The sequence below is a fragment of the Rhinoderma darwinii genome, chromosome 5, assembly GCF_050947455.1.
Source record: "Rhinoderma darwinii isolate aRhiDar2 chromosome 5, aRhiDar2.hap1, whole genome shotgun sequence".
Classification (NCBI taxonomy): domain Eukaryota; kingdom Metazoa; phylum Chordata; class Amphibia; order Anura; family Rhinodermatidae; genus Rhinoderma; species Rhinoderma darwinii.
In genome coordinates this window covers 236,845,989-236,873,702 of record NC_134691.1, presented here as the reverse complement: position 1 = coordinate 236,873,702, position 27,714 = coordinate 236,845,989, and the positions used below count along the sequence as shown (strand labels likewise).

Sequence of the window (27,714 nt, the reverse complement as noted above, 5' to 3'; positions counted from 1 at the left end):
GTTGTACATAACTATGATGCTAGTAGACCGGCTCCCTGCACTGTGTTCGGTCCGGGACTTGTGGCCGAAATACGTTCCGTCCTTTACGGACGTAACATGGTCGTGTGAACCCAGCCTAAGCGTTATACAATGCCATTTGTACGATGGGCACAGACCGCTTCTTGTACCATGGGAGACGGCTATGTGATAAATCTGAGGTATTATACAAAATATCTGCGCTCCAGTATTGCCTTATCTTTGACTTCTTCATTAGTCCCATAAGCAGCACAAAGCCCTAAAGTGAGCTCATCTCCGCTGCATCTACGGGGTCCACCTGTGGGGTCTAGCAAATGATGACGTGGGTTTTTTTTTATAAATTTAGTCATGGCCATCATTTTCCATCATTGCGTTCTGAGAGTCATAAAGTTTTATTTTTCCGTTGAGTGTTTGGTTTTTGTGGAAAAAGCTGTAGTTTTGTACCATTTTGGGGTATATGCGAGTTTTTTTTTTTTACGGAGCTGTGGAAGGTCTTGTTTTTCGCATGACGAACTGCCGTGTTTATTGGTTCCATTTTGGGGTACTTTCGAGTTTTTAAAAGTTTTTTATGAAATTTAGTTTTTTTAAGGCAAGGTTACCAAAACAGAAAATTCCACAGTTTTTGGTTTTTTTTTTCGTTTTCTTTAGTTGTTTTTTTAAGGTGTTCACAGTCGGGACAAATAACATTATATATTTATAGATCAGGCCATTACGAATACTGCAAAACATATTATGTATAGTTTTTTTTTTTTTTTTCTTTTTTAACAAACATAAAGTACTTGATCAGGGAAATGGAGCGATTTTCTTTTTTTTTTTAATTAACTTAAAACTTTATTTGTTTTTCTAAAAAAAACACATTTATTTGTTTGACTCCTACTAGGGGATTTGAAGGCCTGTTCTTGTGATTGTAGATGTAATACATTGCATTACTTATGTAGCGCAATGTATTGTAACTTAATTTTTCCACTGACCGTTAGCATATAAAGGTTCTGCTGAATAATCTTCCATACATGACCGACCATGTTAGGCTTGGATGTTAGGCTTCCAGGTTGTTCTAGCAATCATTGGCATCCTTCGATACTCGCGATGGGATACAAAGGGAGCTTCCTCTCTCTGTTAATCACTTTGATGCTGTGGTTGCTATTGACTGTGCGGCATCTAAGGGGTTAAAAGGCGGTGATCAGAGAACTGCAAACAGCGCCTGATGGAACTCATTGACTTTAATGGTTTTCTTTGGGGTGTTCATGGTTTTGCTGGAAACAATAGCACAGAATGTTGCACTATTGTTTCTAGGATTTTCGGTGAAATCTGTGACGGGGGCCCCTAACGGAGCCTCCAGCGCAGATATGAATTAGGCTTAGCACTGGGTTCACACTGTGCATTTTTGTTGGGATTTTATCTACCAAAACAAAAACAAAAAACTCCTGATAAAAACGCAACACGATGCACTTTGTGAACCTAGCCTGAATATATATTCTTATCTTATGTAATTATACTCAGTGTGGCAAAACATTTTGGTTAGAGGGGACCAACACTTTTAAAACCATCCGGGACCCATGGTGCCTTTAATTGTCCCCTGTGCACAGATGTTCCCTGTGTACACATGCTGCACGCTCCGCAACACGCCCCCCTCCAGTGGCTTTTCTCAGATCAGATACATAATTGTATATATATTTGGAAAATGTATATTATATTGGTCTCCTATTACTTCATGAGGTTTCCCAGGGGTTGATAGGTCCACATTAACTTTTTCCTGGTAGTGACGTACCTCATACGACCTGGTAGGAAGGCACTTAAGTAGCCAAAGACGTTTCTGCTAAGTCACTGCTAGTAAAGGTTCTTTAAAACAAGACCTATATCAGGTTGAAGTGAGAGCTGCATATACTACAGTGTATATGCAGCTCTCACTTTAACCCATGTTTCTAATAATCTATAAATCTATGGTCTATAAAGACATGCATGGGTGAGTTTGGTGTGGGAAAACTCGAGTGTCCTGCACAGAGCCCTGACCTCAACCCCATCAAACACCCTGGGGATTAATTTGAATGCCAATTGCGAGCCAGACCTTCTCATCCAATATCACTGCCTAACCTCACAAATGTTATTTTAGTTGAACGAGCACAATCTAGCACAGACACACTCTATAATGGAAAGCCTTCTCAGAAGGGTGGAGGATGTTCTAGCCACAAATGGCTGCGGAACTATATTAACACCCATGGATTTGGCATGGGATGTCCCCCATAGACGCCTAATGGGTAAATTAAGGACTATAGGTTTAGAAAATATAGTTTGTAATTGGATTGAGAATTGGCTCAAGGACCGTATCCAGAGAGTTGTGGTCAATGATTCCTACTCTGAATGGTCCCCGGTAATAAGTGGTGTACCCCAGGGTTCAGTGCTGGAACCACTATTATTCAACTTATTTATTAATGATATAGAAGATGGGATTAATAGCACTATTTCTATTTTTGCAGATGACACCAAGCTATGTAATATAGTTCAGTCAATGGAAGATGTTCATGAATTGCAGGCAGATTTAAACAAACTAAGTGTTTGGGCGTCCACTTGGCAGATGAAGTTTAATGTAGATAAATGTAAAGTTATGCATCTGGGTACCAACAACCTGCATGCATCATATGTCCTAGGGGGAGCTACACTGGCGGATTCACTTGTTGAGAAGGATCTGGGTGTACTTGTAAATCATAAACTCAATAACAGCATGCAGTGTCAATCAGCTGCTTCAAAGGCCAGCAGGATATTGTCGTGTATTAAAAGAGGCATGGACTCACGGGACAGGGATGTAATATTGCCACTTTACAAAGCATGAGTGAGGCCTCATCTAGAATATGCAGTTCAGTTCTGGGCTCCAGTTCATAGAAAGGATGCCCTGGATTTGGAAAAAATACAAAGAAGAGCAACGAAGCTTATTAGGGGCATGGAGAATTTAAGTTATGAGGAAAGATTGAAAGAATTAAACCTATTTAGCCTTGAAAAAAGACGACTAAGGGGGGACATGATTAACTTATATAAATATATTAATGGCACATACAAAAAATATGGTGAAATCCTGTTCCTTGTAAAACCCCCTCAAAAAACAAGGGGGCACTCCCTCCGTCTGGAGAAAAAAAGGTTCAAGCTGCCGAGGCGACAAGCCTTCTTTACTGTGAGAACTGTGAATCTATGGAATAGCCTACCGCAGGAGCTGGTCACAGCAGGGACAGTAGGTGGCTTTACAAAAGGCTTAGATAATTTCCTAGAATGAAAAAATATTAGCTCCTATGTGTAGAAATTTTTCCTTCCCTTTTCCCATCCCTTGGTTGAACTTGATGGACATGTGTCTTTTTTCAGCCGTACTAACTATGTAACTATGTAACTATGTAACTATGTCCAACAGCCACATAATTTTGGCCATATCCATTCATGTCAATTGGAACAAACTGCACATAATATGCATATATAGGATGTGTCCGTATGGACATACAGCAGTTTTTGAGGCAACCTCAATAAAAACTGCATGGTAACCGCAACGTTTGAACTACATTTTTTCAAAATCAATTTAATATACTGTACTACTGTTCTGTCAGGTATTAGACAGTTATAACTGCAACAAAGAGAACGCATTAATACCGCCTCATGTGAACACAGTCTTGGGTCTGAGGTTTTGTGACAATTGTATTATTTCTGTGATTATGCATTTCATATGGTGGTAAATTTATGTTTTATCTCTGTTTTTTAGTTATCAACTCAAAGAGAAGTTGTAGCTCGAGTAATTCAACGGATCTGCGAAAAAAGCAAGAAGAATGTTCTAGCCTTTGGCTATGGTCTGGTTGCTGAAAAGAGTTCATTGCGTGTTCAGTTTGCACCAAATATTTGCAATTATTTTCCAAATCCAACAACAGCAACTATAAGCACCAGTGTCCTATGGGAAACCCTTCTGAGTAGGGTGGGGGATGATATTATGATGCATTTATTGGAAAACTGTTCACTTTTCATGAGGGTGCCACCCAATTGTTGTTATCAAATGTGTGGGCAGCCTATATATAATTTAACCAAAGAGGAAACTCCTCCATCACCTTGCCTAAAACCAAAAAGTTCCATCTATAAAGGCAATATTTTATCTCGGTATATTCAGACACCTTCTCTCACATCCTGCTCACTTAAAATGACCACAAAAAAAAAGAATCAAAGAAACGTTAAAGCAAAAGCACGCTCTGATGTTATGGCGGAAGCAGGAGAGATACATTCCAGCAATGAACCATTAAAACATTTGGGTGACACTGGAACGTTTACCACAAAAAACAGGCACGCAAAAAGACCTTCTCATATTGACTTGTGTGATATCCCAGCGAAAAGACGTAAAACAGAACTGCAACATTCTGACTCTTATACGTGTGGTAGTGCGGCCACAGAACCACATGTAGTAAATCAGTTTGTGTGGCAGTGTGCCAGTCGTTGTGAACTCAAGAAGCATTCTGCTGTCCAGAAAGAGATTAAGGAGGCAACAGCTGAAAACTTTATTGTAAGTGATTTTGTTGACCCTCCAAAAAAAGCAACCTACAATTCTATTTGTACATCTCCAGAAAGAACGTCGCCTACTCACATTGTTATTGACTCTAGTAAAATGTTGTGCACAAATCCAGTTAATAAGGAAGGGTTTTTTAAAAGTTTTATACTCAATATGTTGGAAAGTAACTCCCGCGGCAGTCTATGTCTCGTTGAAAGGATATTTATGAATAACAATGTGTTTGAGCAAAACTTTGACTTACAGGTTCCTTCCAAAGGCAAAAGAAAGCAAAAAGTTTGCAAGCGGTATTGGCAATTGAAACCCATTTTTCAAGAACTGATCGAAAACCACAAACGATGTCCTTACGTGTCCCTGTTAAAGAAACATTGTACTGTGAAACTTATTCGAGAGGATAGAATTGAAAATACGAGCGGAAAAAGCAATGAAGATGGTATTTCAAACCGCAAACTATTACGTGTTCAGTGTCATAACAGCGACGCAACAAAAGCTGAATCTAAATTCAGTAACACGATTGTACACTCTCAGAACAACGCTGGAATTGTAACAAACAAAAGTAATGATGGCATCAAAACGCAGAACGCATTGCTTAAAGATAAACTCTATCCTTTACTAAAGCAGCATAATAGTGTCTGGCAAGTCTATACATTTGTTAGGGAATGTCTGCATATAGTGGTGCCCGAAATGATATGGGGCTCTAGTCACAACAAGTGTCGTTTTCTCAGAAATGTGAAGATGTTGATTAATTCTGTCAAGTGTGAGAAGATTTCATTGTCAAAACTTATGTTCAAGATTAAAGTAGAAGACTGTTCTTGGCTTCGACTAAACAAGCGTAAGTTAACAAGGGTTCTGTTTGGTTGAAATTAACCGGTCAGCTTTGACAAAAACAATTGCTTTAAATGGATTGTCCAGTCCCAAAAAATTGATGGCCTGTGATGGGAGTTCGACCCTGAATGGTGAGATATCCATGGCCTATCCTGAGGATATGCCATCAATTTTTTTGGGACTAGATCACCCCTTTTAATGGCTATGTAAGCCTTTTTTCCCCCAGATTATAATGGAATTTTAAACCACTTTACTTAACTGTTTTTTGTTTAAAATCTCTTTTTTTGTTTTTGAGATACAGCCTGAATATATAGAAGCTGTATCTTGCGCTCAAACACGAATCTGTCAGGTTTGCAGGACTGACGGCTTAGGTGACATCGGGTCATGCATGTCTCTGATACGCAGGATCCTCCTGTTATCGAACACATCTAAGTTCATGAATTTAGATGTGATCGATAACAGATGGATCCGCTGTTACTAAGGCTTCGCTCACATCTGCGTCAGGGCTCATTTCAGGGGTTCCGTCTGTTCTTTCCGTCAGGGGAACCCAAGGACGGAACCCTGACTGTGAAACAAATGGAAACCATAGGTTTCCGTTTGCATCGCCATCGATTTCAATGGTGACGGATCCGGTGCAAATGGTTTCCGCTTGTCTCCGTTATGCAGGGGTTCCGTAGTTTTGACAGAAGCAATACTGTTAGGCCCCATGCACACGAATGTGCTTTTGCGGCCGCAATTCCCCCGAAAATCCACGGGTGAATTGCTACCCCATTCATTCCTATGGGGCCATGCACACGACCGTGGTTTCCACAGTCCATGCATGGCCCAGGAGCCTGGACCACAGATAGAACAGGCATGTCTTATTACGGACGTGTTCTGCAGTCCAAGCTCATAGGAAATAATGGACGCGGCCATGTGCACGGCCCGCGATTTGCAGGCGCCTCGCGGGTGACCCGAAAATCGCGGTATTGCCTCTGTCAAAGCGACGGAACCCTTGCACAACGGAGACAAATGGAAACCATTTGCACCGGATCCCCCACCATTGAAATCGATGGCGATGCGGTTTCCGTTTTTGTTTTTCAGGGTTCCGTTCATGGGTTTCCGTGATGGAAATCTCACACGGAACCCCTGAACGGAGCCTAAAGCAGTCAGTCCCACTGACCTGACTGATTCAGGTTTGAGAGCAAGATACAGCTGCTATATATCCAGGTTAAAAAGTGTGTGCAATGGTTTACATAGCCTTTAAGGGCTGTACAATCATAAAGCATATTGGCTTCCTAGAAGCCAGTGACATATCCAAGGTCCTGACTGGTGAATATTTGATCCTTAAATTAGGGAATTAATATGCAATCTCACCCTTTGGTTTTTCGTTGACAATTGTGCGTTTAGCTTAACTATTTTGTGACCAATGTTCACTGCTGCTTTTTAGAGTTGAATATTTTTTCTTATTTTGCACTCTACTAGTCTTTATTTTTTTATTTTATTGTTTTTGCCTGTGAAAAATTGTTCCTTTTTAGAAACAAGAGACTCATTTTATTTTGTCACCATTATATAGGAGAAGAAAGTTTTCAAATATAGTTCGTATAACTAAGAAAATGTACCACTTAAAATAATCCCCCTATTCTAATGAGTTTATATTTAATCTCAATCATGACTGGCGTCCTACAAGGGAAATATCAGTTAGGTCCGAAATGTTATGCAGTTCCCAGTTTTTATAATAGAACCACAAATCCCCTATATAGCCAGACTTCTAATATACATGTATTTAAAATTCTGCTCACATACTTTTCTTATCAGTGCAGTGGTCTCAGTCTAAAAACAAAAAATGATATAGACCACAGATTTGTCCATAAAAAAAGCACCCATAGGATAACCGAATGGACAGTCATGTGACCTACATCATGTGACCACTGGCATTCAGGTAACTGTTCCGGCATATTACAGGTGAATCATGGGTTATTGAGGAGCAGAACTTATAAAGTATTTCTACGTATAGCAACATCTCATCATTATGTCTGTCGGTCTCTGTGAGGGGCAGCTCTTACCTCCTTTGTGTTTTGTGTGTGTTTTTGTTTTTTTTATTATTAACATCATGACAACATCCCCCAGAGACAGGGAATACAGGCAATCGCTTATTTATCGTTATTTCACCATTACCCCTATTTAGATGGCCCATGTTGCCCCAACACATTACTGTGTGTGTGTGGGTCGCATGACTGAAGCCATGTTTAGTCATATTCCGTTAGCCTGTGGATGCATTACACAGGACGAATCTGTGGGCTATACCATTCCACTGTGACAGGGGCCTCATGCGCTATAATAAATGTATGTCCGCAGAATTTCGAATACATGTATATTAGAAAACGGTATGATTTACTATTCTGCAATGAAGTAAAAAAACAAAAACTGGACAGCCTCGTTAAGATACTGAAAAAGAAATAATACAGTTCCCAATTTAGTTATTGTTTATGAATTATTTATGCAAAATGAAAATATAGCCTCTTTTTCTTTTATATGGATGTTTATTCTGTTTTTAAATAGTTTTCCCTTTTTTCTATTTTTTTTTTCCAATTGTAGGTAATCACTTTGTTGGTGCATCAGAGCACTTGCTGCGAGAGAAAATACTTGCAAAATTTTTGTTTTGGCTTATGGATACCTATGTTATACAGTTATTGAAAGCATTTTATTATATCACAGAAACCAGCTTTCAAAAAAATAGACTGTTCTTTTACAGAAAGAGCATCTGGGGACAACTGCAGAACATTGGAATACGGTAGGAGTGTGAAAATTCCTTTTTTTACTCCAGAGAATCGTTTTGACACATTATGAGGGCATTTCCAAAACCTGTGTTACATACAAACACCAGTCAAATTCTAGCTATAGTCCATTTTGGTATTGATGTTCTTTTCTGTGCACTGTATTTTTAATGTAGTCTTTATCAAATGTTCTTCGATTTAACGTAAAGGAAGATTTTTTTTTTTTTTTGTTCGTTGCATTTTGTGTTCTTACTGTTCTAGCTGGGTACCCACACGTAGCAAATTTGTTGCAAATTTTCAAGTGAATCCGCTGCAAAAGCTTCATATGTTACATTCGGATTTTGGTGCGTATTCACAATGGATTTTTACCCCTTCTACAGTGAAAAGGGTCAAATCCACAGTGAACATAAGTAACAGAATGAAAATCTGCAGTTTGCTCGGATTTCCGTACGTAAAATGTTCCGGAGCATGTGTATGAGATTTAAAGAGAACCTTTCACCTCCTCAGACATGTGCAGCATGTAATGGGGAGGGCTGCACAAACCCTGGGGCACTTTACATTTTTTTTCTACCTCCCACCATTATTTAGATATCGGTGCCATTATATTTGGCGCCGATATTTAACTAACCCCCTGAACTGTCAACGGGGCGTGTACTATCAAGGGGGTGTGTTACTATGGCTGTGATACTGTCCAATCAGATATCGACAGTGCCACAGCATGAGAGAGTGTGTGATTGCAGTCTTTTCATCCGAACAGGCAAGAGGGCGTGTCTGTGCTACGGACAGTGTAAGAGCTCCCCAGCTCTTACTGTTGATCACACCATTCTCTTTATACTCTCCACACTGTTGCACGAGAGAACCCCACAAGGTTGAACGTGTTTATAAATACGGACCACGGCTAGTCTAGCATTGATGACCATGCCTCGTTCAAAGTTGCTCAGATCGCTAGATTTACCCATTCTATTGGGGATTCACACTGAAACTGAACCACCAACAACTTGCTTACTCTATGTAATGCTGCACTCCGGGGTCAGGTGTCTAATTTCAATACAGGGAAGCTACAATCGTGAAAGGGTAGGTGTCCCTGATAGATCTTGTTACTTCTCACAAATTTTTATCTTAAAGGGGGTTTCCGATCAGGGACATTTATGACATATCCACAGGATATGTAATAAATGTCAGGGAGATGTGGGTCCCACCCCTGGGACCCGCACCTATCTCTAGAACGGGGCACCCTTAACCCCGTTCTAACTTTCTCTACTGCAGCTGCCTCCCGGCCACCTCCTGACTATATGGTCGATAGTACGAAAACAGCATAGCTCGCTGAGCTACGCTGTTTTCTTAACTCCCATAGTAGTGAATAGCGGTTCCGGAAGCAGCGTAGCATGCGAGCTACGCTGTTTCCGTAACTACCATGTAGTTCTATGAAACTTATGGAAACCGCGTAGCTCAGCGTGTGGCGCAAGCTCAGATGCTGCGCTTAAAGCGTACCTAACTTTCCAGAGGCTTTCATGAGGAATAACACTATCTCTGGTTATTATATGACGCGTTTATGACATTATTTAGCAGGCTGTATTACTAATTCTTAGTTGTCTCTGAGCTAGTGGGTGGAGCTTAACTGCTATAATAATTCTACACACTTCACACATAGAGATAGAAGAGCAGGATTCTTCTCTTCTATCTGTCACATATATAGAAGCTGCAGCAGAACGTAGATTATACAGCAGTAATGAGCCGTGTAGATGGGAATCCAGCACTGGATTGAGATATAAGGGTATACACATAGTTTTTTCAGGTGTATCTCTGAGCATAAACGCCTTGAAATACTCCCGGAAAAACACTACAAACTGCTTCCTATTGAATTCAATGGGAAATACACTGCTGTTCACATGAGGCGTATTTTTACGCTGCTGAATAAAAAAACAAAAAAAACGCCTTGTAAAAAGAAGTAACATGTCACTTCTTGAGTCATTTTTGCAGCTGATTTTCCATTGACACTATAAAGGCTAGTTCACACTGAGTTTTTTGGTGCTGTTTTTGACTTGGAAACCGCGCCCACAAAAACTTCTGAAATCGCCTCCCATTGATTTTAATGGGAGGCGGAGGAGTTAATTTCCCGTGAGCGTAAAAAAAACACTTGCGGGAAATAAAATTGACATGCTCTTTCTTTCCACGGTTCCGTCTCCAACCTCCCATTGAAATCAATGGGAGGCAGAGAAAGCGCTTTGGAGCGTTTTCTGCCCGCGGCACTCATTGGTCGCGGCCGAAAAAACATTGCAGAAAACGCAGAAAAGAAAGTGCGGGCAGGGCATAATCTGCCTCAAAATTCCTGAAGGAATTTTGAGGCATATTTTTCTGCCTGCAAAAAGCTCTGTGTCAACCTACCCTAAAAAACGACTCAAATGAAAAAAAGCTTCATTTTCAGCTTCAAAAAACCCCTTCTCTTTTTTTTATCCTTTCTCTTTTTCTCTCTCTGTTTCTCCCCCCACCTTTTTCTTCTTTTTTTTTCTCTCTTTCTTTCTTCTCTTTTTATTTCTTTTTCTCTTTCTTTCTCTCTCTTTTTCTCTTCTCTCTCTCTCTCTCTCTTTACTCTTTTTTCCTCTCCTTTTTTTCCTCTCCTTTTTTTCCTCTCCTTTTTTTCCTCTCTCTCTCTCTCTCTTGCTTTTTCTCTCTCGCTCTTTATCTCTCTCTCTCTCTTTTGCTTTTTCTCTCTCGCTCTTTATCTCTCTCTCTCTCTTTCTCTCTTTCTCTCTCTCTCTCTCTCTTTCTCTCTCTTTCTCTCTCTCTCTCTCTTTCTCTCTCTCTTCTCTCTCTCTTCTCTCTCTCTTCTCTCTCTCTCGTGATTTCCGTCGGGTGAACCCCGCAACGGCAAGTCAAACTGAAACCACAGCTTCCGTTTCAGTCAGCATTGATATCAATGGTGAGGGAAACTTTGCTAATGGTTTCCGTTCGTTACCATTCCGGCAGGCTTCCGTTTTTCCAACGGAATCAATAGCGCAGTCGACTCCGCTATTGATTCCGTCGTTGAAACGGAAACCTGCCGGAATGGTGACGAACGGAAATCATTAGCAATGTTTGTTTCCGTCACCATTGATATCAATGCTGACCCCGGAACGGAAAGCCAACGCTGATGTGAACAGGCCCTTATAAGCTGATAAATTTAAAACAAATGCACATTTTTCTAAATCTCCAGAATTTGGGTATTTTTCACAAAAACACACTGAATGTATTACCGATGTTCGAAAGTACATTGTGTCATAAGAAAGCAATCTCAGAATTGCTTTGATAAGTAAAAGCACTACAACGCTATATCCACATAAAGGGACTCAGGCCAGATCTGAACAATGGGGCTTTGTCAGGTAGGTCAAAACTGTCTGCGGCAAAAAGGGGTTAAAACGTGGTAATCTGTATTTTCCTGTTATGTTGCTATTGCATCTTTGTGGTCCTTGGACATTGACTTACTATGTCTTATATTTTTTTATTTTCATTTTAAAAGGAAACACATGACAAATGTGAATTTACGTTTAATGTCGACTGATGAAATAGGGAGTATGTATCAACAAAAGAACAACATTTTCATCTCAAGATTACGTTTCATACCGAAAACAAATGGATTGCGTCCAATTGCGAAAATGTGTAATTCTTTGGGAGCACAACAAAGTAAAGAAATCAAGCAAAGAAAGGTAAATTATCCAGTGTCCTTAAATAATACCTGGAGAGTCAGTACCTATTTCTTTCAGAACTCTTTATAAGCACACCTTGTAAATACTGTAAGTAACGTATTTTTCATACTATAAGACGCACCCGGGTTTTAGACAATAGAAAATATTAATATTTTACTACTTTTACACATTCTGAGAGCGATAACTTTTGTGAGGGTTTATTTTTTGCAGGACGAACTGTAGTTTTTATTAGCACCATTTTTTGGGTACATACTATTTTTTTATCAGTTTTTCATTTAATTATTTTTAGCACTATACTGACCCAAGAACAAAGATTCTGGGGTTTTCAATTATTTTTTTTTTTTTATGCCTTTCACCGTGCGTCAAATAATGCTATATTGTAATAGTTTCGGACTTTTACGGATGCAGTGATACCAATAATTTTTTTTTTCTGATTTTTACATTGTGCTTGGGGAAAAATGGGAAAAGGGTTTTTTGTTTTTTTTTTTAAATTTTTTTTTACAAACTTTTACATTTATATAACTTTTGGTTTTACTCATTTTATTAGTTCCACTGGGGGACTTGAACCAGCGCTCATTAGATCGCTGGTACAATACGCCGCGCATAGATGAGTTACGTAAACAGCGTAACTCGCTAAACTACGCTGTTTCTGTAACTCCTATAGTAGTGAATGGCAGTTACAGAAGCAGCGTAGCATGCAAGCTACGCTGTTTCCGTAGCTACTATTCAGTTCTATGGGAGTTACGGAAACAGTGTAGCTCAGCGAGTTACGCTGTTTCAGAAACTCGACCATGTACGCTGTTGTTGTAGTTACCGAGTTCCGGAAACAGCGTAGCACGCGGTGCTACACTGTTTCCGTAACTCCCATTCATTTCTATGGCAGTTACGGTAATATAGTGTAGCTCAGCGAACACTTGGCTGTTTCTGTAACTCCCGACCACCTAACCAGGAAGTGGCCGGGAGACAGCGGAGCTGGGTAAGATAGAAAGGGGTTTAGGGGTCCTCGTTCTAGAGATAGGTGCGGGTGCTAGAGGTGGCACCCGCATCTATCTGACATTTATGACATATCCTGTAGATATGTCATAAATGTCCTTCACGGGAAGACCCCTATAAATGCCGCGGTAGCTATTGACCGCGGCATTTAACTAGTTAAACGGCCAGGAACAGTGCCATCGATGTTCCTGGCCGTTAGAGCAGCGTGTCAGCTGTAAAACCTATATGGACAGTGAAGTCAGGGGCAAGCCCAGAGCTGGAGTCCTGGGAAGAGCGCTACTAGCATTCTGACTGGGACTCCAGCTTTGCTCCTGACATCACTGTCCATATATAGACCGTGATGTCAGGGGCTTCCCCAGCTGGAGTCTGGAGCAGAGCAGATTCTAGCACTCTGACTGGGACTCCAGCTCTGCTCCTGACATTGCTGTCCATATATTGAAAGTGAGTGATGTCAGGGGCTTCCTAAGAGCAGAGCGCTAGTATAAGGCTGTGTTCACACCAGCGTTGTTTTCCGTTGAGGGGTTCTATCTGAGCTTTCTGTCGTGGGAACCCCTCAACGGAAAGGCAAACGGAGACCTTAGCTTCCGTTTGCATCACCATTGATCTCAATGGTGACGGAAACTCTGCTAATGATGTCCGTTTGTAACCATTGTGACAGGGTTCTGTTGTTTTGACGGAATTAAATACACAGTCAACTTGATCATACTAAACGGGTTGTGTGGCTGTTTTTCTTCCATTCTAACATTCTTTCCAGACAAGTAGGTAAAACAAGTAAGTAAAATAAATACTGCTTCTTAAAATTTTTCACATTAAAACATGCAAAAATGTATATGCGTTTTGTGTATGATAACTTTTCATATTTTTACAGATTCAACATTTCAACTCTCAAGTTAGAAACCTCTTCAGTGTTCTGAATTATGAGAGAAACAAGTCTTCCAACTTAATTGGTTCCTCTGTGTTTGGACTTGATTGCATCTATAAGAAATGGAGAAAATATGTGCTAGGGCTTAAAGAATCAAAATCAGAAAATGTAAAGTTTTACTTTGTCAAGGTACATTGTTATATGTTACAATACAGTATAATTCCTATAGTCCAAAATGAATGGAACGAAATAGGTGCCAGCTTATTAGAAGTCATGGAAAAGTATCAAATTCACTTGTAAGTTTAAGGAGCTTTCATGAAAAAGGACCAAATAAAAGATTTGTACTTAAAGTATTCAGGGAGGGTTTTGCATGATATTACATTATATTGCAGTTTTGTGCTGAAAATATATGCCAGATTATTGGTTATCAGATTAAAGGAATTTCAATGTCTAAGGCCCCATGCACACGACCGTAAAAGTCATCTGTAGTCATCTTTTTCTTTTTACGGTCTGTGCTCCCACACTTTGTATGGGAGCACGGACCGAAAATGAGGGTGGCTGTCGGCGGCTGGCTGTGCCCGCAATCGCGGCCCATGACTCCAGTCGACTGCGCTATTGGTTCCGTCAAGAACAACAGAACCCTGTCACAATGGTGACAAACGGAAACCACTAGCAACTTTTCCGTCGCCATTGAGGTCAATGGTGAGGGAAACGAAAGCTAAGGTTTCAGTTTGCGTTGAGGGGTTAACCCAACAGAACCTCTCCACAAAAGGGCAACGCTGATGTGAACAGGCCCTAAACTGAACTGAGTTCAGCTGCTGTAGAGTAAAAGTTATGAGTGGAACGGCTCCTCACTGCTGACAGGAGCCATCCTGCTCCTATCTCACACTCTATTGACCACTCTATTTAGGCTTGGTTTTCAAAGGGTGTTTATCATGTTTTTTTCAGCCTTTCTATTGCAGTTTTGTTGCGTTATTTATGTGCTTCTTAATTGCTTTGAAAAACGTATTTTCAAAACAGCATGCGTTTTATCGTAATTTGCCGCAATGTGGTTTTTTGCCCGTGCGACTATTACAGGTGAAGCACTTGGTTTCAATGGCTTCATCTGTCGCAAAGTCGCAGTTAATCGCATGCGGGTTTTAAAGTGCGTTTTTCAAAACAATTAAGCAGCACATAAAAACTGAAAAACAAAACTGAAAAAAAAACTTAATAAAAATGCCCTGTGGAAGCAGTCTGATCTATCATCCAAGACTCTCTGTCCTAAACAGGGGAAGTTGAGTTAAAGATGTACATTATATTAGACCCCATCTAGTACCGCGTTGGACCTCCCGTGGCATTTAGAACTGCAGAAATTCATCGTGTCATAGATTCCGCTAGGTGTTGAAATCCTTCTGCCGGGGTATTGGCCCAGGTAAACCGCTGACTTGAAGGGATAAATTTGGTCGGCCACAATGCTTAATCCCTTCCCACTGTGGCCACTTTTGACCTTCCTGACAGACTAATTTTTCAAATCTGACATGTTTCACTTTATGTGGAAATAACTTCAGAATGCTTTTACCTATCCAAGCGATTCTGAGATTGTTTTCTCGTGACACATTGGACTTTATGTTACTGGCAAAATTTGCTCGATATGTTCAGTATTTAATTGTGAAAAACACCAAAATTTGGGGGAAAATGGAAGAAGTTTGCATTTTTCTAAATTTAAATGTATCGTCTTATAAGACCGGCAGTTATACCACACAAAATAATTGCCTATTAACATCCCGACTACGTCTACTTTATGTTGGCATAGTTTTTTCAAGAACATTTCAAAGGTATTTTTACAGGGGCCAGTTCAGTTGTGAAGTTGCTTTGAGGGCCTTATATGTTAGAAACCCCCAATAAATCACCCCATTTTAAAAACTGCACCCCTCAAAGTAGCATTTAGAAAGTTTCTTAACCTATTAGACGTTTCACAGGAATTAAAGCAACGTAGTGGTGAAATTTACAAATTTCATTTTGTTTTTCCAGCAATTCATTTGTAATTAAAAAAAATTGTAACCCAGAAGGTTTTACAAGAGGAACACAACTCAATATGTATTGCCCAGATTCTGCAGTTTTTAGAAATATCCCACATGTGGCCCTAGTGTGGTAATGGACTGAAGCACAAGCCTTAGAAGCAAAGGAGCACCTATAGGATTTTGGGGCTCCTTTTTACTAGAATCTATATATATATATATATATATATATATATATATATATATATATCATTTGGGAAAATACCCTCCTCAAGGAATTTATCTAGGGGTATAGTGAGCATTTTGACTTCACATTTTTTTTGCAGAAATTATTAGAAGTAGGCCGTGAAAATGAAAATCTAAATTTTTTTCAAAGAAAATGTAGGTTTAGCTAACTTTTTATTGCCACAAGGACTAAAGAAAAAAAAGCATCACAAAATTTATAAAGCAATATCTCCTGAGTAAAACTGTGCCCCATATGTGGTCATAAACGGCTGTTTGGACACAGGGCAGGGCTGAGAAGGGAAAGAGCACCATTTGGCTTTTGGAGCTCAAATTTAGCAGGAATGGCTTGCAGAGGCTATGTCACATTTGCAAAGCCCCCAAGGGGACAAACCAGTGGAAACCCCCCCCCCCCCACAAGTGACCCTATTTTGGAAACTACACCCCTTGAGGACGTTCTCTAGCGGTATAGTGAGCATTTTGACCCCACAGGTTATTTGCAGAAATTATTGGAAGTAGGCCGTGAAAATGAAAATCTCAATTTTTCCAAAGAAAATGTAGGTTTAGCTAATCTGTTTTCATTTCCACAAGGAGAAAAAGCACCCCAATATTTGTAAAGCCATTTCTCCACAGTAAAACAATACCCCATACGTGGTCCTAAACTGCTGTTTGGACAAACGGTAGGGCTCAGAAGGGAAGGAGCACAATTTGGAATGGTTTCTGGGCGCCATGTCACATTTGCTGAGCCCCTGTAATACTAGTACAGTGGAAACACCCCAAAAGTGACTCCATTTTGGAAACTACACCCCTTAAGGAATCATCTAGGGTATAGTGAGAATTTTGACCCCCAAAGGTTTTTTGCTGAATTAAATAGAATTAAGCCACCAAAATATTTTTTTTTTTTTCCATTTAGATGTAGTTTTAGATCAACATTTTTCATTTTCACAAGGAATAAAGAATAAAAGCCACCCCAACATTTCTAAAGCAATTTCCCCCGAGTATGGTAACACCCCATATGTGGTTATAAACTGTTGTTTACATATATGGGAGGATTCAGAAGACTAGGAGTGTTGTTTGACTTTTGGAGCGTAGATTTTGCTGGAATGGTTTACGGACGCCATGTCGCATTCACAAAACCCTTGATGTACCAAAAAAAGTGAGCCCGTTTTAGAAACTACACCCCTAGAGGCATTTACCAAGGGGTGTAGTGAGAATTAAGTCCCCACAGGTGTTTTTCAGAAATTTATACGCAGTGGAGGATACAAAGTGAAAATTGCAATTTTTCTACTGGAGAACCTTACCCCATAAGTTGTTAAGCGGGTACTCCCGGGTATGGTGCTGTCTTACATGTGGATGTAAACTGCGGTTTGAGCACACCGTAGGGCTAAGAAGGGAAGGAGCGCCATTTGGAGCGTGGATTTTGCTTGGTAGTAGCTTTGTTTGAGTATTACTGGTAATTCAGTTTATAATGTGGGGGCATATGTAATCTGTGCGGAGTACATCAGGGCATAATAAGAGGGTATAATAATGGGGTATATATATTACAATTATCCATAGATGTGTGTTATGCTCTGAAGCAATCCGTTATACACAGGTCAGTGTCACTGATAAACGGTTTTCTTTCTTATCCCCCTTTTGTAACACTCTGCAGCTTTTGGGGACTTCCTCCTCTGTAGTTTGGAAAATTTTGCTGGGAAACTGTTGCACTAGCATAATACAGTCACCCACATGTCCCTTCCCTTCCTGGTTCCTAAAAACTAGGGCCCTGAACCTGAAATAATGTTCCCATCCGGCTTGCACATCGGGATTTTTTTCATCTCGACATTACTAGTACCATAACTTTTTACATTTTTGGTTGATGGAGCAGTGTTGAGTCTTGTTTTTTGCAAGACGGGATGTGGAATTTATGCATACCATTTTGGGACACTTTTTGATCCCTTTTTATTTAATATTTTGGAAGAGGAAATGACCAAAAGCAATAAATTCTGGAATGTTTTTTGTTTTTTTTCGCCATTCACCGTGCGCCATAAATTACATACCAAATTTATATTGTTTTTTTGGTTTTTTCATATATTGCAGCTTTTGCACAATAAAATCACTTTTTTAACAAAAAAATCATTTTTTGCTAGGAGATGTGACCTAAAAACAGCGATTCTGACATTTGTTTTTCATAGCTTTTCTTTTTTTTGTTTTGTGTACACCATGCGGGATAAATTACCTAACAGTTTTATAGTTTAGGTCATTACAGACGCGGTGATACCAATTATGTATATTTTTTTTTTCTTGTTTTTTTTCCAGTAATAAGAGACTTATTATGGAAAAAAATAAACATTTTTTTTTTTTTTTTTAACTTCAAACTTTTATTATTTTCTTTTTTTACAATCTTTTTATTAACTTTTTTAAGCATTTGTCCCACTAGGTGACTTGAAGGCCTGCACCTCCGACCTCTACTAATACACTGCACTTCATTTGTACTGCTGTGTATAAGAGCTATCAGTGAACAGTTGACAGGAAGCCTATGAGGACACTCCACATGCGGGTCCTCATAGGCTTCCGTGTAAGGCAGAGCAGGAGGCCATTGTTAGGCCTCTGGTTGCCATAACAACCATCGGCAACCCAGCGATTTATGTCGCTGGGCTGCCGGTGGGCTCAAAACCCCTTAATTGCTGCACTCTCTATTGAGCGCAGAATCTGAAGGGTTAATCGGCTAATACATATGATCCCACTGCTCTTCTCTTCACATGGGGGCATGTCGGTAGGCGACCTCTTTTAGAGCTGCATTAACTATTTTGTAGGGTTCTTACCTAAAATTTCTTCACATTCATTGCTAGCTCATTGTCTGCGCAAAGGTTCCTCTGGTGAGTTGAATTCCGGGGTAGTAACAATTGTATAAACATACTTTTTGTGTGTGTGTATGTTCTGTTATTTTTGTTTAATCTTTCATTGATAAATGAACTGTAAATTATTTTATTTGTAGACCGATGTAGAAAAGGCATATGACACAATTCCTCACTCAAAACTTAAAGAAGTAATCTCAAAAGTAATAAATCCAGATATTGAAGAAGTTTATTGCATACGACGCTATGCTGTGCTGTGGATGGATTCACATGGCCGGATTCGGAAATCTTTTAAAAGACACGTAAGGATTGATTCATTACAATGCACAGAATATGGTTTTATTTGTGTGTTTTCCACAAATACCAATGATGGTAAATAGATTAGACACGACTCAATGTCTGATTGGTAGGGTCCAACTCCTGGGACCCCTATCAATGTCAAAATTGCGAAAGATGTAGTGCTCTGTAATTCACTATCACCTGGCAGTGTGTAGTACTTGTAAAACGACTCCGTTCACTGTAAGGCTAACTTCACACTTGCGTTGGATAATCCGTTAGTTTCATCCGTTTTTAGATTAGTGGATTTTATAAAAATAAGGGCCTGTTCACATCACCGTTCGCTTTCCGTTCCGTCGGAGGTTTCCGTCGGGTGAACCCCGCAACTGAAAGTGAAAGTGAAACCACAGCTTCCGTTTCAGTCACCATTGATATCAATGGTGACGGAAACATCGGTAATGGTTTCCGTTCGTCACCATTCCTGCAGGTTTCCGTTTTAACGACGGAATCAATAGCGGATTCGACTGCGCTATTGATTCCGTCGGAAAACCGGAAACCTGCCGGAATGGTGACGAACGGAAACCATTAGCGATGTTTCCGTCAATATCAATGGTGACTGAAACGGAAGCTGTGGTTTCACTTTCCGTTGCGGGGTTCACCCGTCGGAAACCTCCGACGGAACCTCGGAACGGAAAGCGAACGCTGATGTGAACAGGCTCTTAAAATCCCATTTTGATCAGTAAGGGCCTGTTCACATTAGCGTTGGCTTTCCATTCAGGTGTTCCGTCTGAGGTTTCCGTCGTGGAACCCCGCAACGGAAAGTCAAACGGAAACCACAGCTTCCGTTTGCATCACCATTGATATTGACTGCGCTATTGATTCTGTCAGAAAAATGGAAACCTGCCGGAACGGTGACAAACGGAAACCATTAGCAATGTTTCCGTCACCATTGATCTCAATGGTGATTCAAACGGAAGCTGTGGTTTCCGTTTGACTTTCCGTTGCGGGGTTCCACGACGGAAACCTCAGACGGAACCCCTGAACGCAAAGCCAACGTTGATGTGAACCGGACCATATGCCTCTTGCACACGACCGTTGTGCCACCCGGGCAGTTTTTGATGGTGTCTAAGTGGCACCCAATAGTCTTCACTAACCCATTCACTTTAGCGGGTGAATCGGGTGCGTGAAAAATGGTCCGAGTCTGCGATCCGAGGAAAGATAGAACATGTCCTATCTTTCCTTGGATTACTGACGGGACTCGGACGGCACGCACAGTCGTGTGCGTGAGGCGTTCTGTAGATATAAAAACGGATCAGAGTAACGGATTATACAGCGCAAGTGTGAACTTAACCTAAGGGTACTGTATTGCAATTCACAACAGAGGGCATAGTTGAGTAGGGCTATATTGAGAAGAAGCTGAAAAGGACTGCAACTGTGGGGGTCTCAATGGTCTGACCTCCACCCCAAAAATATTGATGGTATTTTTAATATGTCATCAATGTTACTAATGGGACAACCCTTTGTTTGTACTTTATCCATTACAATAGAAAAATCAGTGATTCACCAAGTGATTAATATTCGAGTAATATACATGTTACTTCTGTCATAGACAGTAATGTCTCCTTACAAGTCATATTAAAGGCTCTCTTTACTCAAAGCCAACCAAAAATGTGTGAACTTGCTGAGGATTGTTAGGAACAAGTCTTGAGTAAAAATGTCTGCTCTTGTCAAATATATTAGAATTACAATGAAAGTCCTTTAATCCAACAACAATGGTATCTGATAGGTGCCAGGTTATTGTATAGTCAGCATAATATTTATTTACTTTTTCCTTGCGTCTCAATGTTTTTACAGAAAATTGTCAATGTTGCATAATAAATTGGATAAGATGCAAATTTATTCTAATATAAACATATATGTATATAAGAGCATTATCCCACGAAGGACGTTTATCGCCTGTCCACAGGATAGGTGATAAATGGCTGATTGCTGGGGTCATTCTAGTTTTCGGTGGGACCCCCAGCGATCAGACATTTATTACATTTTCTTCATGGGATAACCCCTTTAACCAATATACATATATAACCGGAGATAACAAAAACTGTAAGACTGTAGTATTACTTTATCAACAAATGTGTACCCTATACAAAATGTATACAAAATAAGAGAAGAAATGTTCACAGGGGATATGTTCTAAAAGAAAAAAAGTGGGGAAGAGTAGGGGTAAAGGAACCCAGATATCCTTTCACACATCTAGGAAGAGAGTCATTGGGAAACCTCATACCATAAATACCAATGTATTCTCACCAAGTCCAGTCAAATTGAGCAGTGTCTTGCAAAATACTAGTCAATTACATTTTTAATCATACTTCATATCAATTTAGATGTCACCCATTCAGAGTAGGTGGTTGACGCCTTCCAGGCCTGAGCAATAGTGATTTTTGCTTAAAAAAAAAAAAAAAAAGGTCCAGGGCATGGCATAGATTAATAGAGGTGGCTGAGTTAATAGATGTCATACACACTGTCATACACACTTTAAGCTACCTGTCTAGCCTCCTCCGTTTTTGAGATATTGGTCCAGTTATTAGGCTATGTAAACCTTTGAAAGGCAAAAAATATAATTTTTAAAAAAAAATAAAAAGGTGTATCAGTGTGTTCTGTGTAACTTTGTAAATACTTTTTATTAAAAATTATTTTTACTTTTTTAGATACAGCTGCTCTGTATTCTCTATAATTTCATGACTTAGATGTGATCGACTACAGGTGGATCCTTTGTGTCAGAGACAGGACCCGCTGCCACTGAACCAGTCAGGTCCGCGGGACTGTCGGATTCAGTGAATAGCGCTAAATACAGCTGCTCTGTATGGAGAATACAGAGCAGCTGTATCTAAAAAAGTAAAAATCATTTTTAATAAGTATTTACAAAGTTACACAAAACACTGAATAACCTTTTTATTAAAAAATGTTTTGCCTTTCAAAGGTTTACATTAGCCTTTGGAAAAAAAAAAAAAAAGATCTTCGGAATATAGAAAAAAAATAATTTAAATTAAAAAAAAAAAAAACTTTTCCCCCTAAAGTAATGTAAACAATAAAAAAAATAAACGTAATTGGTATCGCTGCGTCCCTAAAAATCCAAACTATTACAATACAACATTTTTAATCCCGCATAATGAACAAAAAAAAGCCCTCATATGGTTATGTCGACGATAAAAATATATATTTTGGAACGCAAGGAAGAAAAAACGGCTTCAGTGGGAAGGGGTTAACGTAGTGCTTTGGGTAATAGCTACCTCTTCGCTATTCCTTTATTTTGTAATCCGAGGATTCTTGTAATTGATCCTCTGCTCATTCTTCTTAGTTATTGGAATTGAAGATCATTCAGTTCTGTGCCGCAGTGCCAGATTATCAGACTTTCTGGACTATGGAATGCTGGATAAAAGTCATTTCACTGTATTTTGTCCAGGGAACACGTTTTCATTTCAATTGTACTGATGTCTTTTTCTCTTGTTCTATTTTGGTAGGTTTCCAACTTGGTTGATTTTATGCCTAATATGAAATGCTTTTTAACCCATTTTCAAGAAGGTAATCTGGTTCAGAACGCCATCTTTGTGGAACAGGTATAATTTATAGGCTGTGTATGAATAACTATTTACCAGAATCCTTTTCATATGTAGCCTAGTTTTGATCACAAAAAACTCCAAAACATTTGTTAGATTATCGAGGACCATTTAGAATCTGTGAAACAATCAAAACTCTTTTCAAGGTAATTAAATTGACATACAATTTATGCTAATATAATGGTTTATTTAATATAGATCAACTTTGTAAATTACTTACTGTTAGGCCTCATACACATGGCCGTGCCCGTAATCACGGTCCGCAGTTACGGACACGGGCGGCCGCAGACAGCCAACCGCGTTTTCAGCCCATGCTCCCATATAAAGTATCGGAGCACGGTCCATAAAAAGCAAAAGATAGGACGTGTCCTGTCTTTTGTGGAAGCTTTCTACAGCCCGGACACATTCCCGCGAATATACGGGAAGGTGTCCGTGGTCAATAGAAATTAATGGGTCAGTAATTGTATTCCATAATTACGGTCCGCAATTATGGACGAAATCTACAGTTGTGTGCATGGGGCCTCAGGCCCTGTTCACAGTGAGTTTTTTGCAGGCAGAAAAACTGCCTCAAAATTCCTTCAGGAATTTTGAGGCAGATTTTGACCTGTTTGCCGCGTTATTCGCGGTGTTTTTCGGCCGCGGCCATTGAGCGCTGCGGGCAAAAAAAAGCTGCTTTCCCTGCCTCCCATTGATGTCAATGGGAGGTCAGAGACGTAAACACCCGAAGATAGGGCATGCCGCTTCTTTTTCCCACGAGAAGTTTTTACTGCTCGCGGGAAAAAAAAGCCTCTGCCTCCCTTTGAAATCAGTGGGAGGCAATTTCGGGCGTTTTTTTTGGCCCGGTTTCCATGTCAAAAACAGCGCCAATATACTCCATGTGAACATAGTTGTTTTATCCCTGCAAATTCTGTGTGAAGTTACTGCCACTAGGTGCCTCCCTTCCTGTAATCTGCTCTGCAGGCTCGATCTCAGTTGTCTCTGATCGTGTGGGCGGAGTCTAACGACTATCCTGTCCTCTATATGTAGGGGACTTCAAAATGCGATCTACTGATCCTCTGTATACCAAAGCATTATTGCCTGCCAGTGCAAGACTGACAGGTAATCTATTAGGCCGTGCCTTAGGGATAGCCTAATGGGTATATAGCCATGACAACCCATCGTGTCGCGGGGCACAGATGGGGTGACAAACGGAGTCGTGCAGGCACAGCCTCCGCCTGTGACACTCATATTTACAATAGATAAATAAATAAGAAGATAAGCCAATTGCTTTTAATATCGGTTCCAAACATTGCTCAAACATGAAAACTGGGGGGCGGGGCTAGCGCGCTGAACAAGATGGACGTGTGAAAGGAGAGCTCTCCCGGTGATTGAGAACATCTACCAGCATCTGCCGACCTAGCAGGCTAGAACCTGTTCCATCTGATACTCATAGTGCGGCCATCAGGAGTTACCAGAGGTAAAAATTATACGGCTGGGGACGGTGGCGCTGTAACACGAGTCCAGCCAAAGTCCTGCGACCGGAGGACGCCGACACGTGGAGACCTCTCCTGCTAGCAGCCCTCTCCTCCAGATCTCTCCCCCTCCTGACAACACATCAGTGGGTGTCACCGGAGAATACCGGAGCACTGAGACAGCATACAACCACCAGGCCTTTGAAACGGAGGCCCGCAAGAGAGGAAAGCCTGCTGCATTGATTTCACATAGCGGCAATTGAGGTGGGAAGAAGGCGACAGCATTATCACCGCCATTACACCGCCATTACAACAACCCTGTAAATCAGTGGAAGCTGGACGACAAGAAATCTCTGCTGAGCCGTGAGTAAACAGACTTGGTGGGGTTTACTAATATATTATTACACTACAAGACTGTAACCCTGCGACTGAGGCCTGTCTGAGTTTTGAGACCAGGACCTCAATTAGTTACACAGGCACAGGCAGGAGCAAACGGGCGATATTGGCTCCATAGCAGCAGCGATTGATACAAGTGGGACTGTACACACACCTGTGTAACTGGGCATAGCTCAAATTTTTCTTGAGGACTCCTCAGGCCTCTAATACGACCACCGCTATATTACACCTACTGGGGTCTTAGGCCCAATTTTTTCCCAATTGGAACTATTTACATAATGGTGCCAGTCTGAACAGTGACGCTAGGAGAGGAGAAACTGGTGGACAACCACAAGACGTATACCTTTAGTATTACCAAAAATAGAGTCCAAAAATGGTCAGAGGCCATAAAACTGATAGCTGGGAAACCCCCAAACAGAAGAAAAAAGGTCAGACAGATATGGATAAATTCCTACATAAAAAATCTCCTACATCGAAAAAAGAAGGCCATAAAAGTGGGCAGGTGCCCCCCCAACAAACAGACAAGATAGAATCTTCTGACGATACTTCAGAGGAGGAAGCTCCAAGTGGTGCTGGTTCAATAAATATATCTACAGCGGCAATGCAAAAGATAATTGAAAACGCTTTGAAACCGGTTTTGAAAGAGCTTGTAGAATTCAAACAAGAGGTGCGACAAATGCATAAAAGGGTCGAGGTCCTAGAGGAAACCCAAAACAAATTGCTAACTCACAGTGCAGCAACAACTACCGCAATGGAGAACTGCCAAATTCATTTTAATAGTATTCTCTCCTTTGTAGAAGACCAAGACAATAGGGGACGGAGAAACAATTTGCGATTAAAAGGTATCCCAGAGACGGTCACGCCAACCGAAATCCCGTCGACTGTAAGCAAAATGTTACAAGCTTTGATGCCAGACGACCAAGGCGACACTCTAGTAGTAGAAAGAGCGCACAGAGCGCTGAGGCCGAAGCCAAAAGATGGAGACCCTCCAAGAGATGTGATCTGCCGACTTTTAAATTCAACACATAGGGATATAATTCTCCGGACAGCCAGAGAGGCTCATACGTTAATGTACAATGGCTATAATTATACAATATTCCAAGATATCTCTCCAGTTACCATGAACAAAAGAAGACAACTAAAACCGCTGACAAGCTTTAAGAGCCAAAGGTATCCAGTACCGATGGTTGTTTCCCTTTGGGATCGCCTTCGTAATTAATGGTTCTATGAAAACCATAAGATGTCCAGATGACTTAACACCTTTATACGACGATCTTGGCATGGACTCGCGACGACCGCTGTCCTGGCTTCAAATTGTTGATGTTGCATCGCTCCCGAGACCCCCGAACCCTCACATCACTGCACCAGGGATAATGGCACGGGGACACAACAGTAGGAAGAGACTTTCCACCCAAACGGAAGTTGATCGAGAGGCGACCCCTTGAAGAGATACTTGTATCCTTACCTGAGATGTTCGTTTTTGAAATGTTTCCAGAATATTATGCAGGAATGTTAAATTTTGATGCAAGGAGTTACACCAAATATGGTCAATACCTGCACTTTTGAAGGTTTTATGTACTCAGTTTATTCTATGTTCTCCTCTCCTGGTTCAACATGTATTGTGAAATATCTGTATAAGTAACCCACTATACTTGTATAAGTTACTATTACTACTATTGTATACCACATTGCTAGACTTACACCAAATATGTCTGACATACACGTTACCACATGGAATGTAAAAGGGATGAATTCACCAACAAAGCGATCTAGACTTCTCCAGATCCTGAGATCTCAAAACACAGATGTGGCCATGTTGCAAGAAACGCATTTAACAAAGAGGAAGATGCCTCAGCTATCCACAACATATTTCAACAAGTGGTTCCACTCTCAACATCCTAATTTAAAAAAATGTGGTGTATCCATAGCCATAAAAAAATCTGTGCCCTTTACATATATATCTCAGCTTTCTGATACAGAAGGGAGATTCCTCTTTGTTAAAGGCTTAATTGCAAACACACCAATCACGTTTGCGAACATATATGCGCCAAACAGTCAGCAAGTCAAATGGCTGGTAGCCACTTTGAAACAACTGAAGTTATTCCAATATGGGATATGCATTCTGGGAGGTGATCTAAATGTCACTCTAGAACCGTTGTTAGATTCGTCCAAAGGTAGCTCTCAGCAATCACATAGGAGTCTTAGACTGCTACAAAAAACACTGGCAGACCTACAATTGAGGGACATATGGAGATCATTTCACCCAACGGTTAAGGACTATACACATTTTTCAGCGCCCCATCAATCCTATCAACGGCTTGATTATATATTCGTTCAAGCCACACAACTCACCATGGTGTCCACAATAATTATTAAGCAAATTGTAGTATCAGATCATGCCCCGGTGGTTATGGGTTTTAAGGTAATGTCTGTACCCAAATAGTCACATACCTGGAGATTAAATGAAACACTATTGAAGTCCTCTGTGCACACACAGAGGATTTCAGGTAGCCTTAGACACTACTTTAAAGAAAATATAACTGAAGATATATCCATGGCTAACACTTGGGAGGCGCACAAGACAGTAATTAGAGGTGAGTTTATTTCTATAGGCTCTCACGTTAAAAAGATTCATATGAAAGAAGTAGATGAGACTATGAGGAAAATATTAAACTTAGAGGGTCAACACAAATTGTCCTTAGCAGCTCAGACCCAAAGAGAATTGGTTACACAGCGGGAACACCTCAAGCAGATACTAAACCTCAGAGCCTCTAAAGCTTACTTAAATTTCAAACATGCAATGTACCTCCATGGTAATAGAGGATCAAAGCTCATGGCCCTCATGACTAAAAAGCGACAAGACCAAGCTTATATTAGAACAATTAAGACAGAAAATGGGAAAATACACACAAAAACAGAAGACATTGCCCAACAATTTAAAGCCTACTATGAGGCTTTATATGGTATAAGGACACAGGAATCCGGGGAACAACTTACAAAACGAAGCGAAGCAATAGATACTTTTTTGCAAAATATACATCTCCCTATGCTTGATGACAACCAGAGGGAAGGGTTGTCTCGGCCCTTCTCTCCCCCCGAAGTAGAAGCTGCCTTACAAGGCATGCCTCTAGGGAAGAGTCCGGGACCAGACGGACTCCCAGCGGTCTATTACAAAACCTTTAGAGAATTGCTATTGCCACATATGGTATCGACATATAACTCAATGTCTGAGAGTAGTGGGTTTACCCGTCAGACTCTAGAG

General features: G+C 40.5%; 1 protein-coding gene across 4 annotated transcripts in view; it reads left to right on the top strand.

Annotated features, from left to right (window-relative positions):
- Positions 1 to 27,714, top strand: part of TERT (telomerase reverse transcriptase) — a 101,300-nt gene that overhangs the window by 21,205 nt on the left and 52,381 nt on the right. For all 4 annotated transcript variants that reach the window (XM_075826999.1, XM_075827001.1, XM_075827000.1 and 1 more), the window contains exons 2-7: positions 3,752 to 5,369; positions 7,940 to 8,135; positions 11,615 to 11,801; positions 13,663 to 13,845; positions 18,853 to 19,014; positions 22,510 to 22,605. In XM_075826999.1, coding sequence (XP_075683114.1) covers positions 3,752 to 5,369; positions 7,940 to 8,135; positions 11,615 to 11,801; positions 13,663 to 13,845; positions 18,853 to 19,014; positions 22,510 to 22,605 — 2,442 coding nt within the window. The remainder of the gene's footprint in view (positions 1 to 3,751; positions 5,370 to 7,939; positions 8,136 to 11,614; positions 11,802 to 13,662; positions 13,846 to 18,852; positions 19,015 to 22,509; positions 22,606 to 27,714) is intronic.